Source organism: Phocoena phocoena, chromosome 13 (genome assembly GCF_963924675.1).
Source record: "Phocoena phocoena chromosome 13, mPhoPho1.1, whole genome shotgun sequence".
Lineage (NCBI taxonomy): Eukaryota > Metazoa > Chordata > Mammalia > Artiodactyla > Phocoenidae > Phocoena > Phocoena phocoena.
In genome coordinates this window covers 73,575,490-73,593,405 of record NC_089231.1, presented here as the reverse complement: position 1 = coordinate 73,593,405, position 17,916 = coordinate 73,575,490, and the positions used below count along the sequence as shown (strand labels likewise).

General features: G+C 41.8%; 1 protein-coding gene across 1 annotated transcript in view; it reads right to left on the bottom strand.

Annotated features, from left to right (window-relative positions):
* SPPL3 (signal peptide peptidase like 3) overlaps positions 1 to 17,578 on the bottom strand; it is a 116,676-nt gene extending 99,098 nt beyond the window's left edge. The window contains exon 1 of the mRNA XM_065889974.1: positions 17,049 to 17,578. Coding sequence (XP_065746046.1) covers positions 17,049 to 17,071 — 23 coding nt within the window. The 5' untranslated portion in view covers positions 17,072 to 17,578. The remainder of the gene's footprint in view (positions 1 to 17,048) is intronic.
* Positions 17,579 to 17,916: the final 338 nt, after the last annotated feature.

The window sequence follows — 17,916 nt, the reverse complement described above, 5'->3', positions numbered from 1 at the left end:
GAGTATTCGTAATCCCATAGTTATTTAGTTATTTGGTGATGTTCCTGAGTGTTGATTATGCTTCATAACTTACATACACAGAACACATTCTTCTGTAGATAATAAACATCACATAAAAATGAAAACACAGTATGAAGCTGTTCCTATTTTTGTGTAAAAAATGATCTACCCCAGGGGCTTCCCTGGTGGCACAGTGGCTGAGAGTCCGCCTGCCAATGCAGGGGACATGGGTTCGTGCCCCAGTCCAGGAAGATGCCACATACTGCGGAGCGGCTGGGCCCGTGAGCCATGGCCGCTGAGCCTGTGTGTCCGGAGCCTGTGCTCTGCAACCGGAGAGGCCACAACAGTGAGAGGCCCGTGTACCGCAAAAAAGAAAAGATCTACCCCAAAGGATAATATGAAATGTTACCATGAGTTTTCTAGGCAATTTAAATTTTAGGTAGCTATAATTTTTTAATTACTCCTTATCTGGGATTTCTGATTGTCAGTGAACTTTTGTGTAAATTTTTAAAAAGGGGGGGGGTCACAAGCATATGCATTTTTTTTTACAGAACTGAAAGACAAGCAACAAATTTAATGAAGGATTTCTGTGGGTTGGTGGGACTCTGAGTAGTGTTCTTACCGTTTTCTGTTTATCTACATTTTTCAAATCTGTACCAATAAAACACGTATTACAGTTCCGTAATTCTTTATCTGATATTCCTGCAACTAAAGATGTCTCAGAATCCTCATTTTTTCACTTTAAGAAAGGCAACACAGTACATACATTAGCATTGCCCAACATCCCGAGAAGGGTTTCAGGCAGTACTCCACAATCAAACACAAACATTCCTGGGAATTCCCTGGCGATCCAGCAGTCAGGACTCGGTGCTTTCACTGCCAGGGCCGGTTCAATCCCTGGTGGGGGAACTAAGATCCTGCAAGCCGCGCGGCACGGCGAAAAAAAGCAAAAGCAAAAACAAAAACATTCCTGCAGCAAAGTGAAGAGTTACACTAAGTGTGATAAATAGGTCATATAACTAACTTCACATCAGTTAAGGTCTTGTGTTTTTACTACCAGAAGAGATCTAAATTAGGTTTTACTACCAGAGGAGTGGAATTATTTAGTATACAAGACCAGAGAAGAAGTAAGCCTTCCAATTCTGTCCACACTGGCCCAACAAACTTGAAGCGTAGCCACTTGCATACTGTGCATTCAGCTGAGAACAAGTAAAATAGCCCTTAAATTAATATTTCATCCCTCCAACAAACCAAAGCATTTAAAACTCAACAACTAAAAAACATTATTATTTCTCTCTTTGGCTAAAGCTTTCAAGCCCATTTCAAAAAATGAAGTTAACGAACAAGAGACAAACTTTATTTGGAAATTATCAATATCATAATGTATATCAAAAACACAACAAAGCCACCAAATAAACTGTTGACCCAAAAAAATAGTACCACTCACAGTATTCTTTAAACCCACAATTGTGCACTGAGGGCCTACAATACACAAGGATTTCATGTGGCCTTCAAATTCAAATACATAAACTCACAAACGGGCCCTGAGTCCACACTATCAAAAATGCCAAGAGCTCAAAGATGAGTGCATTAGGCTATTCCATGTAAATTAAGTACTGATCTTTGTTTTCTTGGTCAGGATACCATTCATAGACCCCAATCCAAAGGCATGTGAATTCCACTTAGAATAACTGCATGTTAACACTTAGAAAACCAGAACAATGGCCGATGGAACATTTGTTAGAACATTAAGGTATCCGACTGTCAGTGATACTTAATGCAGTGGTCAAATTTGGTGAAAGTATTTGTGTCTTCAATATGCAAGTGCCCATATCTAGCATCACTGGGGTACTGATCGCTATCTCCTTATCCCTAGCCCATCCTTGAGGCAACGAACTGATCACAGGGGGCCACAACCTGATTGCCTTTAGGGGCCAGGTAAATAATATAAACTAGTGATGTAGAGACTCAGTGTACAGGAACAGAATGTGGTAGGGACTGAGGCAAATTAGAAAATGTACTCCATGGGGGACTTCCCTGGTGGTCCAGTGGTTAAGACTCTGCAGTTCCACCACAGGGGGCGCAGGTTCGATCCCTGGTCAGGGAACTAAGATCCCACAAGCTGCAAGGTGCAGCCAAAAAAAAAAAAAAGAAAATGTACACTATGAGTAAAGGCACTCAAATATTAAGACACTTTTGACCAAATTCAGTCCTTCCAGTAATCAAATGATTGGGACACACAGTCTATATAATGGCCCACCCTGAAATCTCCTTTCTCTCAAAACTGTCTTAATTACATTTGCTGGCATTTAACCCAGCAAATGCCAAACAGTCTCTAACAACACCGCAAACTCATGGAAGAGAGAGGATCCTGTTTATTCTGCTTTAGTTACTATGCTGGAGTCCCAGCAGGCATAAACTCATTCATTAATTATAGAAATCAAATCTACAACTTTTTCTGTCTAGCCAAGTGAGTTGCGTGGTCAAACAGTACAAGTAGTGCATAACTATCTAAAGAACAGGCCAAAGCAGACCCTGAACATACAGAACAATTAGAATTACGACCAAACAACAGCAGATCCAACAGATTTCTTTCATTTGCTAAGAACAATGGAACCTCATACACCCTTAATGATGAGGGAGACCAATGTTTTTCTTCCTCTTGCTAACTAATCTCTACTCACCATAAAAATTTGACCTGTAAGGAGCTTGCCTCTCTGTACCCTTCTAAAGACTGTCTTCCACATTAAAAAAAAAAGGGGGGGGGGGGGAGGGGTCAGTAACAACATAAAATTAAAGAACCAGAAATACAGGCTGATAAAGCACTCATCTGTTTTTCCTAACGATACACAATCATCATACATGTGAGCAGAAATCTAGATCATAAACTCTTAGACCTCCAGGACTGTACTGTAAAATATGGTAGCTGCTAGCCACATGTAGCTACTGAGCTCTTGAAATGTGGCTAGTCTGAACTGAGAAGACTTTGTGCTAAAAATATAACATAAAATATTTCGTTAATAAGTTTTGTATTGATTATATACAATCAATGATATGATAAATATTTCTGATATACTGAGTTAAATGACATTATTAAAATTAATTTCACTTGCTGCTTTTAATGTGGCTACTAGAAAACTTTAAATTATATATGTTCCTCACATTATATTTCTACTGGACAGTGCTTCCCCAGAGAAGGTCATATTTTACAACTAATTCCTCTAGTGAGTACCTTCCTGGCAAAAAGAGATATGGAGCCCCCCACCCCCGCAACAAAACCACAACAACTTCAGTCATTAAACCAGTCCCAGGACTACTGATGATGCAGCAGGTTGCCAGAGCAATCTGGTCATTCACTTACCCAAAGGGAAGTAACAGTCATCTGAGGCTAATTTCTTCCTAAATGATTCTAGCATGTAAAAAATACAAGGAGTAGTCTGAAGAAAAATCTGTGAGCCAAAAGATTATATTTTTCCCCTCAATGCTGGATTTTTAGGTAACTAAAACTGAGGTTCAACTTTGGTACTACACTGTTAAGAACAAACAGATCTAACCTTCTAAAACCACTGCTTTTTTCCTCTTTTATAAATTCTAAGATATAAATATTACACAAAAACTACTCACACCCACTAGGATGTCTATAATTAAAAAGATGGACAATGACAAGAATTGGTGGGCATTTGGAGAGATCAGAACCCTCAGACATTGCTGTGGGAATACAAAATGGTGCAGCCATTCTGGAAAACAGCTTGGCAGTTCTTCAAAATGTTAAACACAGAAACCCTAAGAGCCAGCAATTCCATTCCTAGGTATCTACCCAAGAGAAATGTAAACATATCTGCACAAAAACTTTTACATAAATGTTCATAGCAACATTATTATACATAATAGCCAAAAAGTGAAAACCCAAACAACCATGGACAAATGTGTATAAATAGACTAATGTGGTATATACATACAACTGAATATTTGGCAATAAAAAGGAATGAAGCACTAATACATGCTACAACATGATGGACCCTGAAAACATTATGCGAAGTGAAATAAGTCAAAAGACCACATATTTTATTACTCCATTTATATGAAATAGACAAGTCCACAGAAACCATAAGCACATTAGCAGCTGCCAGGGCTGGGGAAAAGGGGGAAACGAAACAGGTACAGGGTTTCCTTTGGGATGGAAAAAATGCTCTAAAATTGACTGTAGTGATAGTTGCACAACTTTGTGAATGTACTAAAAACCACTGGATCGTATATTTTAAATTAGTGAGTTGTACAGTATGTGAATTATATCTCAAAAAAGCTATTTTAAAAACATAAACCATTAGAATGAAAACCATAATGTTATAGAAAGGGACCTATATGAAATCCTTCATTTTAGATAGAACAGAATGAACAAGTGAAAGCTAGCCATATGAAAAGGAAGAGAGAATTTCAACTATGGTTGTCTGCATTACTGGCCCGAATTCCTCACCCCTCCCCAAATATGCTCCTTAGCCCTGTGATTCTGCAGCTCCTCCCACGAAAACGGCAAGGTATAGTTTTGTGGCTCCTTGTCTTTGGGTTCCACCACATGACTTGTTTTGGCCGAAAGAATGAAGCAGAAATGGTAATGTGCCAGTTCTGAGCCTGAGCTTCAAGAAGCCTTGCATGTTCCCACTTGCCCTCTTGTGCTTCTACCACTGTCATGAGAAGAACTTCCCTTGGGTAGCTGCTGCCCATTCAGCCTGGGCTCCAAAATGCACACACATGAAGCAGTCACCCAGCTGACTTATAGATCTGAAGCAAGAAGCAAAGTTGTCCCAGCCAACGTGAAGATCAATTGATATTTTAAGCACTGAGTTATGGGGCAATTTGTTATGCAGTATTATGGTGGCAATAGTTAACCAATACAGTAGCCAATTCTCCCACTGTATTTTGAAAAGGTTCCAAGAATGAAAGTGATTATCAAGGTAAGTCCAGCTTAGCACCTTGAATAAAGTTTCATTTACTCAGCTTAAGAGAGCGATCTATGTATCTCAAAAGATATTTAATGCTTGTCCCTTTAAGCTCTTAAACTAAAGGTTGAGAGCAATTTAAGATATTACATACTCTTCCATCTTACTAATTTTATTATTTTAAGATTATTATTTTAAAAAATTAAAGACAGAATAATACTAATTTAAATAAACTAGGTACCAAACCACTGAAGATAAAGACATGAACAAACTATAACTCATGTCCTCAAAACTTTACGGGGAGATAAACAAGGAAACAAACAACTGAAAGAGGCAAGTGCAGTGTACTAAGAGAACAAAAAGAAGGGTCATCCAGGAGCAAAGATGAGAAAGAATGAAGAGGTTACCTGTTATTCCCTTTTTTCTAAGTTGGTTGATAACCTTTAGTTTGGCTTTTAGAATTTCTGCTATCCATGAATACCAGCCTAATACATCATCCTTAGGCCTGCAGGTTATTTTCACCATCGTGCAGCATGCAAAGGTTCAAAAACAAACTCCTAATTCCCCAAACTTCTGGTTTATGCCTATTCCAGATGACTAGGTTATTTAATTTATTTATTTATTTGGCTGCGTTGGGTCTTCGTTGCTGCATGTGGGCTTTCTCTAGTTGCAGCGAGTGGGGGCTACTCTTCGTTGCGGTACACGAGCTTCTCATTGCATTGGCTTCTCTTGTTGCGGAGCACTGGCTCTAGGCACGCGGGCTTCAGGAGTTGCAGCACTCGGGCTCAGTAGTTGTGGCTCACGGGCTTAGCTGCTCTGCAGCAAGTGGGATCTTCCCGGACCAGGGCTTGAACCTGTGTCCCCTGCATTGACAGGCAGATTCTTAACCACTGCGCCACCAGGGAAGTCCCAACTAGGTTACTTAATTCTGACCTAAGACTGAATCACTACTGTATCTATGAAATTTAAAATATGCACACACCAGGGCTTCCGTGGTGGCACAGTGGTTGAGAGTCCGCCTGCCAATGCAGGGGACACGCGTTCGTGCCCCAGTCCGGGAAGATCCCACATGCCGCGGAGCGGCTGGGCCCGTGAGCCATGGCCGCTGAGCCTGCGTGTCCGAAGCCTGTGCTCCGCAACGGGAGAGGCCACAACAGTGAGAGGCCCGCGTACCGCAAAAACAAAACAAACAAACAAAAATAATATGCACACACCAAGCCATATATTTTTAAATTGCCCTTTCTGACAAATATATGATATCGCTTATACATGGAATCTAAAAAAATGGTACAAATGAACTTATTTACAAAACAGAAATAGAGTCACAAATATAGAAAACAAACTTATGGTTACCAGAGGGGAAGTGGGGGAGGGATAAACTGGGAGATTGGGATTGACATATACACAATAATATATATATAAAATAGATAACTAATAAGGATCTATTGCATAGCACAGGGAACTCTTCTCAAAACGCTGGAATGACTTATATGGGAAAAGAACCTAAAAAAGAGTGAATATATGTATACGTATAACTGATTCACTTTGCTGTACAGCAGAAACTAACACAACATTTTCAATCAACTATGCTCCAATAAAAATTTTAAAAATTTAAATTTAAAAAAATTTAATTTCCCTTTCTGAATATTAATTATTAAACAAGAGACCAAAAATATGAGTCAAAAAACAGTCTTTTAGAAACAGGAAAAAAATGAAATGTAAGTTTCTACTTTTAAAAATGTTAACTTTTTAAACAGCTTAAATACAAAAAAATATGAATTTCTTAAATAGAAGCAAAAGAGAGAAAATGTTAAATTCTTCCGAAGCTAGTTTCCATATAGCTTATAGCTCTCCTCACACCTCAAAGGAAGTTTCCTGCAAAATATTTTCATTTGAAAAAAATTTCCCTAAAACTGTTTTGCTAATTGCAGAAACAAAATAGCAGAGCTTCTCCACTTACATAGGTGTCATATATGTCACATATTTAACCAGTACCTGTTTGGGAGATAAATTATAAATAGTTAGCAGTCAGTCTGTGGGCAGCTGAAGAAGACTGGAGATAAATGGAGATGACTACTCTAAAGGGCCTGTGGTCCTTTGTAAATGTCTCCCTTAGGAGTTCAGTTCCCAGGCTGAGCCACTTTCATTCTCTAGGTGCTGTATGGATATTAAGAAGTTAGGGGAATCTGGCCACAACACATGACCCAATTTAACAGTAACAATTTTACTTTTGTATTTTCTTCAAAGAGGAGTGAGACGTTATACAAGTTATTATTTTCTCTCTTCTATGTGCCCTGTCATTTTATTTTTAAGGAGACATTCTATTCTAAAATCCTGCACCTGACAAACTTCACCTCTAAAGTATTCATTCTATAAAACAAACAAAAAAAAAGGGACTTCCCTGGTGGCACAGTGGTTAAGAATCCGCCTGCCAATGCAGGGGACATGGGTTTGAGCCCTGGTCCGGGAAGATCCCACATGCCGCGGAGCAACTAAGCCCGTGCACCACAACTAATGAACCTGCAAGCCACAACTACTGCGCCTGTGTTCTGGAGCCTGCAAGCCACAATTACTGAAGGCCATGCGCCTAGAGTCCATGCTCCACAACAAGAGAAGCCACTGCAATGAAAAGCCCATGCACTGCAACGAAGAGTAGCCCCCGCTCGCCCCAACTACAGAAAGCTCGCACTCAGCAACGAAGACCCAATGCAGCCATAAATAAATAAATAAATAAATAAATTTTTAAAATCTGAGTCTCTATTATGCATATAGGTCGTTAAACCACGAAATTAATGCCTTTGATCCTACCTTTACAAAGTTCACTGCCAACATGGGAAAAGAGCCACATAAATACATTCAATACAAGGTCAGAAAACCGTAAAAGCACTGCCATCTGACAGGATCAGATAAAGAACTACAGGCATCAGAAGAATATTTCTCCTGGGCCAATCAGAAGGCTCTGTAACAAGAGGACAGCATTTCAGCTGGACCTTGAAAAGACAGGTAGGACTCACATATTTCAGAGGCTTGGGAGAAAGGCTAACCAGGTATACCAGCCAGCTTAAAGAAAAGGGGAAACAGCGAGTAATCCAGTTTGGCTGAAATAACAAATTTTTAAAGAAAAGTAGGGTTACAAGGCCAGATTATTTTGAAAAGCAGACTGAAGATTGGATTTTATACTGTAGGCAATTAAAAAAGCCCTAAGAATGCAAATGTAATACAATCCAAACTAGTGACAACGTAAAGATCAAAAGAAACAAAGACTGAATGTACACTACATAGCATTCATTCCCCATTGAGTCCTCTTCACAACTCCTAACTGAAATCCAGGACTTAAAAAAAAAAAAGTAGAAATCTCTAAAACTTAAACTACAGTAAAAAACCAATTTCTTTCCAAGATCAATTTCTCCTCCTTGGCTTCAAATACACAGTTCTCTCCCTTATATAAAATAAATAAAAACAAAAGATCCTTATGACTCTGCTGTCTGTATCAACCATCCTCCTTCCTTATGTCTTTCACATCCCATCTCTCAAACAAATGGCCAGTACCCAAAGGACACCTTTATTTCTTCACTACCCATCCCTAATCTGCGTTTCACCCTCACTCCTCTGATCTTTATTAGAGCACTTTCAGTAATGACTTCCTTTGCAAAGTCAATAGCCTGTTTTTTCTTCATTCTCTTTGAATCCTGAAGCTTTTTACACTACTGCCCCTAAAAATTCTCTGTGCCTTTTCTTTAATCACCATTGATTGCACTTTCCTAATTATCCTACCTCTGATGGAGCTTCCCTTGACTCCTCCTCTTCCTCCCATTTCTCAACTGTGAGTTTCCCAGGCCTCAACTCTAGTCCTCCATTCTGTCCTCTCTACACTCTCCCTCTTGGTTAACTGACCTCATCTCAAATCCTTAACTATCTTTAGCTAACCTAGCTGTGGTCCCAGGATGTATTCCTGTAATAAGACTAGATTGAACCCTATGAAGTTAGGTTTGAAAATGCTTTTTAAGATATTAGGCCTTAATATTTTTAAGGTATCAGTGCTTGTGCTAATCAGTAGCATAAGTAAGAGCATTCACTCTCTAAAACTAGCTTTTACTTCTAACGGTAGTATTTTTGCAAGCACTTTCGAGAAATGAATGTAAATTTCTGGGCATTTATAAAATCAGAGTGTACAGTCAAAGGTTTAAAAGTTAAGGCTGTCAGGCAAGGCGTGAAGATTTAGTCAAGTTTGGAAGGTCAAGCTAGACAATTCTGGGCAAAAATTAAGACAAGGAAATAACAAAAGGTCAAGCACTGTACTTAGGCCAAAATGTGTGTATAACCAGGTTGAAGAAACAATTAACAAAACTTTGATACACATGTCTTATTTAGGTCAAGAGTGAAGCCCAAGCCTGAAGCCCTCAGATAAAGGGAAGTGAGCGTGCCTGGCAGACTTGGTGTGCAGTAAGAAAAACAGATAACCCACCACTAACAGCCCCTCCTCAGGCATTTTAAGGTAGAAAATTTTCCTGTGCATTTAAAAACAAAACAAAAACGAGACAATGACTAGGATTATCCACGATTATGAGGGAAACTGCCTTCAAAAGATCAAAATACAGTTATTACGAAAAATTTTAGCCTTTATTCAAGTCACAATTTTTCTTGTTTTGTGGTAAGCAGCACTGGACTATGAAGCTTGTGACTAAACGGAGATGACCTTATAACACATTTCAAAGGCAACAACAGAGATCAATGACAACTTGCAAACTAATATTTCTATTTCTTTTTATATGGCATTATTCAAACATCTCCATAGAATTCTTACTAGGATATCTCAAAGTTTAAATGCTGTTTAAATTGTGAAACAAGAAAAATCTTTTTTGTGGGGGAGGGGAAAAATAGGGATAGGGGATTAAGAAGTACAAGCTACTATGCATAAAATAAATAAGCTACAAGGATATACTGCACAGCACAGGTAATAAAGCCAATATTTTGCAACAACTTTAAATGGAATATAATCTCTAAAAAATACTGAATCACTATGTTGTAGAGCGGAAACTAACATAATGTTGTAAATCAACTACACCTCAATTTTTTTTAATATTAAAAAAAAAAAGAAAAATCTTATCTGCAGTGAGGAACTCTGCCTGGAACTGGTCTGGGTCTAAAAATGTAGAGAACAAATAACTTGCTTCTATATTGCATGTAGCACTTTTCAAAGCATTTTCACATATATTACCTCACTGAATCCTTAGAGCAACCCTGTGGAGTATGACAGGCATAATAACCATTGTACAAAATTCAACACTGGGACTAAGACAAGACTAGGTCACAGTTACTCAGAGATGAAAATCACCTTCAAACTAAAGACTTCTCAATTTAAAGAAACCAGAACATGGGACTCTGCTGGTGGTACAGTGGTTAAGAATCCACCTGCCAATGCAGGAGACACGGGTTCAATCCCTGGTCCGTGAAGATCCCACAGGCCGCGGAGCAACTAAGCCCATGTGCCACAACTACTGAGCCTATGCTCTAGGACCTGTGGGCCACAACTAATGAGCTCACGTGCTGCAACAACTGAAGTCCACGCACCTAAAGCCCATGCTCCACAACAAGAGAAGCCACTGCAAGGAGAAGCCCATGCACTGCAACGAAGAGTAGCCCCCGCTCGCCGCAACTAGAGGAAGCCCGCGCACAGCAACGAAGACCCAACACAGCCAAAAATAAATTAATTTTAAAAATAGAAAGGAAAAGAAAAATAATAAATCAGAACAGAATTAGATCCTATCTTAGGATATCAAATAAAATTTAATGAGTGGTACTGACAGAACTGAATACTTTGAGTGATCACTTATATTCAGTATAATTTATAAACATGTAAAAAGCAATTAAAACACACCTCTACTTTAGTGCATTTTTAAAAAATCCTTTAGTGGTTCTTCATTATCAAACCTGGAACTCCAAAACAGATTATCAAGTTTTCTTACCAAGTTAGGGTGAACCGGACCAATCAAGAAATGGGATTTTCTCTTAGGTCTCTATTTGGCTGCTACATATTCAACGGTCTAATGCCTTAAAAGTATTTTCAAACCTAACTTTTTCATAGGAGCTCAATCTAGTCTTATCACAGCAAATGAGTGGGTCTGATTTATTTTAAGCTGTGGCCCTAATGAGATCTACTAACAAAATCTGAGAGGTAATTCATTGTGAGCATCATGGGAACTAACTGTAGATTTTCCCTGTAAAACTGAATTTGGTCACATGGAGCCCCTCTAGACATCTAAGAGGTTAAAATTCCAGAAAAGGAGAACTCTGCCTCTAACTCTTTAAGTGAGGATTAGAAAATATGCTATAGAAACTCAAAGTTGCAAACGTTTCTTGATTTATACATACAACAAATAAAACCACTCTTTTCCTTTAACTCCTAAGAAGGAACCATTAAACTCCAGAAAATATAGAATTTTGAAAATAAAATTATACTTCTGGCTCTATTGTCAAGGACAGCAATCACATAAAGTTTCAGGTACTAATGTAGCCAACTAAAACAGCACTTCATTAGACGTTTTCTTCTTAGGGCATCCTTGATTTTTCATGAGATGCTTTGATGAAACAGGTAAGAATGATGAAAACTAAATAAGTTATTAATGTTGAAGTAAAATACAATTATACAGAACTACATAACACCTCAATTCAGTGGCATTTATTATCTCTAAAATAAATGATCACAGAAATCTATTTTGAGAAATGCATGAACATTAGGCATTTTAATTCGTAGTACTACTTGATAAATTACAGGCTGATATGGTTACCAAGTCCCCAGATCCCCAATGCTGAGGAAACATAAGAAACATTGAGGAAGGTTATTTCAATACAAATTCATGGTCTTATCTTTGGGTAATTTTAGCTTGAATCATGTATTGCCAAAACATTATTATCTTTTTTTTTTAAATTTACTTATTTTGGTTGCGCCAGGTCTTAGTTGTGGCAGAAGGACTCCTTAGTTGCAGCATGCAAACTCTTAGTTGTGGCATGCATGTGGGATCTAGTTCCCCGACCAGGGATCGAACCCATGTCCCCTGCATTGGAAAGCGGATTCTTAACCACGCCACCAGGAAGTCCCCAAAACATTACTATCATAGCACTTTACAGGCAAAACATGTTTTAAAAATAATAAGCAAATCTAAAGTCTATAATGCTAGACACACATTTTCAAGTAAATAGTTTCTCTCTGAAAAACTTTCACCAGATGCAATGATCACAAGACAATCAGATATGATCATAACAGATACAGTGATACATAACAGAAATCCAAAACCAGATATAACTTCCATTCATTCTAGAGATCTGCTTCGCTTTTCATTCTCCAGTTTAGCATTATTTGCAAATACCTGACATTGACAATGTTCACTGTCACACAACATATCATCTCAATATAATGCAGTCCTTAGAACAGATCTTCAGACAGGCAGCCCAGGGGGAGGCATGTTCATTCACTGTTCAGTAAATACTTGCCAAACCACCTATTATATGCCAAGCACTGGACAGAGCACCAAAAGAGAAAAACTTTTACCTCTGTGTAACCTGTAGTTTGTTTACTATCTGTCATCCCTCAAAAACACATACAAAATGAGGCCATGAAGAGCCCCACTAATGAATTTGGATTTTATTCTAAATGTGGCCAAAAGCCATTAAAGAGTTTTAAACAGAGGACTGACATGACCTGAGTTAGGCTGTCAGAAGACTACTCAGGAGAATGGATGGCCACTGTGCGGAGAATGGAGGGAACCAGTGAGGAGGCTAACAAGGAACTCAAGCAAAAGAGGGATGGCTTAGAGTAGTGACTGTGGACAAGGAAGCAGACAGATTCAGTGTTGGAGTCTTGGTGTGCAACAGTCTTGACTTTGAACCGTTTTTCTATTTATATCTTTGGGCAAGTCACTTACACTCTCTGAGCCTCAGTTTCCTTACTGAGCAATGATTGTAAAGCCCCAGCACACAGAAAACACACAATAAATTATGATGATACTACTTTGGTAATGAAATTCATGTGAATGAGGTTCACATGGACTGACTTCCTTTTCCCCCTACACAGCAACATTCACCCTAATATAAGTAATTTTTACCAAGATTCAAGTGCAAGTATATACAAGTACTGCACTGACTCCAAGAAGAGAGAAGGTACTATTTCTCACAGAACTTACGCTAAAACAACTGCTCATAAATATACATTGAGCAAGGTGTTTCTCTCAAATTAATAAAAGTCTACTTTGCACCTTCAATGTGTGTTTTCATATGCATGCTTTTATTTCCTCAGTTTTTATGAATAAAAAGGATACAAGCAGAATCTTGTGGTTAATCGTGACCCGTGATAAAGACTGTGGTGTTACTACCAATTATTTTAATTTCTTCTGTCAATCGCTTTTATTTAAAACTATTAAGGGATGGTACCCTTCACTCTTACAACACTGAGACACCAGGAAACTAAGTTACCAAAAGCTCTTTTGTAAGTATATGTATTACAAACACTCATCTATCTGTAGCTTCCTCTTACACTCAATATTCTTTCAACAAAGGACGAACCACACTGAAAACCTATCATATTCAATTGTTCAGTATTTACTAAGCAGGAGCTATGGGCAAGACAATGTGCTAGGCACTAGAGGAGGACAAAGGTTAGTGTAACTGCATCCTTACCCTCAAAAAACTTACCATCCAGTGAGGAGACTAGGTATTTACACTTGAAAAGGAAGAAGTGAGGCAGACAAAACAAGTGTCAAAAACAAAGAGCTGGGACTTCCCTGGTGGTGCAGTGGTTAAGAATCCGCCTGCCAATGAAGAGGAGGCGGGTTCAATCCCTGGTCCGGCAAGATCCCACAGGCCGCGGAGCAACTAAGCCCGTGCGCCACAACTACCGAGCCTGTGCTCTAGAGCCCTCGAGCCACAACTACTGAAGCCTGCGCACCTAGAGTTCCGTGCTCTGCAACAAGAGAAACCACCGCAATGAGAAGCCCGCGCACCACAACAAAGAGTGGCCCCGGCTCGCCGCAACTAGAGAAAGCCCATGCACAGCAACGAAGGCCCAACGCGGCCAAAAATAAATAAATTTAAAAAAACCACAAAGAGCTTACTTTCAGTTGGGGTGGTCAGAAAATGCTTCACAGCTGGGTAACAGAACTTTGATAGAATTTGCTAGGAAAAAAGCAGGCACAAGAAACTAGAGAACAGCATGAACTTCTTTCTGTGTAGCGGTTTTTTTTTTAATCTATTATGAAAATGTTTAACATGTAAAAGTATACAGAATAATTAGACTCACCACTGAGATTCAACAATAATCAACTCATGGCCAATCCTGTTTTATAATTTACATGTCTTACTCCACAAAAATCCTAAAGGAACCTATTTTCATATGTTCCTACCCTCTTCACTGACTCCACCTCAGACATATCCATACCACCACAGTAGTCTCCACAAGGTTGATTTTCCTAAAGACCACATACAAATAAAGTGCAAACCTATTTTCAAAAAAATCAACTCTTGATTGTTGATCAAACCAAGGGAACAGTGACAAAGACACTGCAAAATGACAGACAATCCAAAACGGTTTACATGTACTTTGGGCATACCCTTTCCATACTTACACTTCAATGAGAATGAATAAAATCATGGAGAATTCATGCCACAACAACAACAACAAGAAAAAGCACCACAGTTGAAGTATCTGGGACAAATCATTTGGGCTCCTGAGCCTAAGTTTCCTCCTCTATAAAATAGGGAAAGATCACCTACCTCAGGGACTTGGGAGAATCAAGGAGGTGTATATATTAAATGTCACATGGATAGTTCTTTATATTATTGCCTGGTTGACCTGGGAAGAACTACTCAGGAAGAAAGCTGCCTGGCTTCCCAATCCTTTCCCTCCATACACCACCCTCTTCCAAGATGCTGTAAAAACTTTCTCCATCTCAAAACATGCTAAAGGTGAGGAGCTAAGCATTCTGATTTCAAGAAGCTTCTTTCTTTACCTGTAAAGCAAACTAAGGGACCTGAGATTGAAGGAAGTATTTCAGGAGGATAAATCTTATAAACTGTCAAACTTCACTAAACAACCCTCCTTTAAGTAGCAGAGCCATCCAACATCACACAGTGTGTGGCCAACCTACCTAGTAAAACACTCTCATTATCCCCAATTCTTGGCCACTGTGCTTACTCTTTGAACCATCCACGGCCTCTCTACAGCACAGTACAAACAGAAGGATCGTCATCAGGACTCTCAGCTGGGCCAGAGTGTTAAGACGCTCAAGATGAGTGAGTTAGCACAAGGCACGCAGGGGCACCTTCACTTCCTTTCTTATTCTGTCCATAAGAAAGCTCTAATTGTTTAGAAACATTCTAATCCTGTGTTCCGAATCACCTGCTACGGAGAGGCAGCTCACTGTTGCTCAAAACAAAGTAGTTTAAACGTCTTTTAAAAATACATATGTTGTCACAACTGTTCACTAAGATTTTAATTCTTGCTTTAGCATTGCTTTCTCTCAATCTCTCAGTTATCTTCTTTTTGAGATTGTATATACATCACTGAAGTTCCCTTTTGAATTACTGTCTTCAATCACCAATCCTCTTCCCCTATGTGAAGACACAATGAGTTCCTGACTTCTCATAACCCCAACCACCACAAATCATCCACTCAGTTAAAGCCTTCTACCCAAGGCCATTCCTTATTTTCAGATATTACCCATTTCTTTGCTGTTTCCCTAAGATAATTACAATATACTAAAACATGGCACCTTACAGTTTACCCTGTGCTTTGTAAAGTTATTCATTTAATCCTTACAGTTTATGAAAAAGGTAATCCCCCTATTTTATAGGTAAGGAGAAAAGAATGGAAAACTTACTATCTTGTCTAGTTGTAAAGCGAGTTAAGTGGTGAACCCGACATCCAAACCAACTCTAAACGCCATGCTCTTCCCACTCTACTATGCTCTTTTCTAAGAAGGGAAAGCCTCTAGAGTTCTATCCCAAACCACATTGGCTTCACAGAGTAAACCATCTTCTAACAATCGCTCTAGACTGCAACCAGATTTTCCATCCCTGCACCTACCATCATCCCATTTCTTGCTTCCTCCCCACTCCACTCCTCAATGATACTATCGCCATTCCTTCAACTCCCTCCTGCAAATATTCTACTCTGCCTGCTAAAGAGAGGTGTCTCATCCCCCTTTCCCCAAACCGCAGCACTCCCTTCTCAAGACAGGTATGTTCTCATTCCATAAACTACATAGTACGCTTCTCAGTCCTTAACAAGATATTTTATAACTTTAAAAAGTCCCATTAAAATGGACATAACTTGTAGATCCTCCATCCCCACATGTGACCCAGGGCACCGGGCCACTTCATATTCTACAGAACAGGATACCAACCCTTACAAAGATTCTGCCCAGGCCCCACTGTCACCAATGACTTCCTGTCCAGAATCTAGTTATCCAAACAGTCTCCCCTTCCAACCTCTTCACCAGGGTGTCCCTCCAGGGTTCCCAAGACTCTCTCCTTCCGCAGCTTTCCTCCGCTCACACCTAGGCCTCTGCCCACCTCACCAACTCTCCATTCACTCCCCATCCCAAGGCTAAGCAGCAGCCCCAGTAGAGGTGGCTCCTCCTCTCTCACAACTTCCAAGTTCGGCCTCTTATCACCTGTTCTCAGAAGATGCCTCTCAGCTGCGTGGCCCACCTTTGCCCCAGCCCACCCCTCTCCACCTTTTCCATTGCTCCTGCCCATCAGCCACCCCCTCAGGCCAGTTCCAGGGTGCCCGCGGAAATCCACTTCCCTTCCGTGGGTTTCCCACCCCGGAGTCAAGCTCCCCTTCCCCATCACCTGCTCCGCCTATGACCAGATGACATCCGCCGCGGAGGCCTCCTCCTCCTCCAACCCCCTCCTCGGACGCTGGGTCCCTGGCCGCTCAATGCCTTCCCCGAGCGCCTGCCGCCCCCTTCGGTGGGGGTGAGGGGGGCGTGCACCCCTATCCCGCGGCCCCCCCAACAGGCACCTGTTCCTTCTCCTCTTCCCCCCGGGCTGGCCTCGCCGGCGCCCCGACCCCCACCCTCGCCGCGCCCCGGTCTCCCGGAGCCCCGCACTCACCACGAGTAGGTCTGCTCCGCCATGGCGCTGACTCTGGAGGGCTCCGCGGCAGGATATGACCGGGCCCGGCGGCGGGGGAACGAACGGACGGCGGGCTCGCTGAGGCCGGGAACGGAAGGCGCGGCCGCGGCCCGGCGCTCGCTCGCTCGCTCACACCGCGGGCGGGCGGGCCGGGAAGGCGGCTGGCGGGGAGAGGCCGGGCTCCGAGGCGGCCCCGCTCCCTGGGCCCCGGGGCGGGGCGGGCTCCGCTCTCGGCCTCCCTCACCGGCGGCGGCGGCGGCGGCTCCGCTGCAGCTCTGAACCCAACATGGCGGCGGCGGCGGCGCTGAGAACAAGGGGGCCCCGGGGCGGGCGAACGGCAAGAGGGCCCCGCTCTCACTGCGCGCTGGGCCGCGGGAGCCCCGCGCTCGTGCGGCGGCGGCGGCGGCCGGAGGACATGGCCAGCGGGCGGAGGCGGAGGCGGCGGCGGCGGCAGCGGCTGAGGGGGGCGCTAAGCGGTGAGCCGAGGCCGCTCCGCTCACACCCGCGAAGGGGAGGTGAGGAGGGGGCGGGGGCGAGCCTTGGCCCTGCGCGGGTCACGTGTCCAAAACACGCTCACGTGATGCGCGCGCCCCGCCCCTCGCGCCGGGCCCATGCGCGGAGACGTCGGTTCCTTAGTTCGAGGCGACAGTTGCTCTCTCGGCTTCTGACTGTTCGGCCGCCTCCCGCCGCTTGGTGCCGCACCCTCCCAACGCGGAGCGGTCGCCTGGGACCCCCCCCTCCCCTTACCCTTTCTGAGGGGCTGCTGCAGCTAGCCAATCAGGGGCCCCGATGCGCGTCTGTTGGATGCCACTCAGCTGTCACCCATCAATCAAGAGTCTGCTGGCCG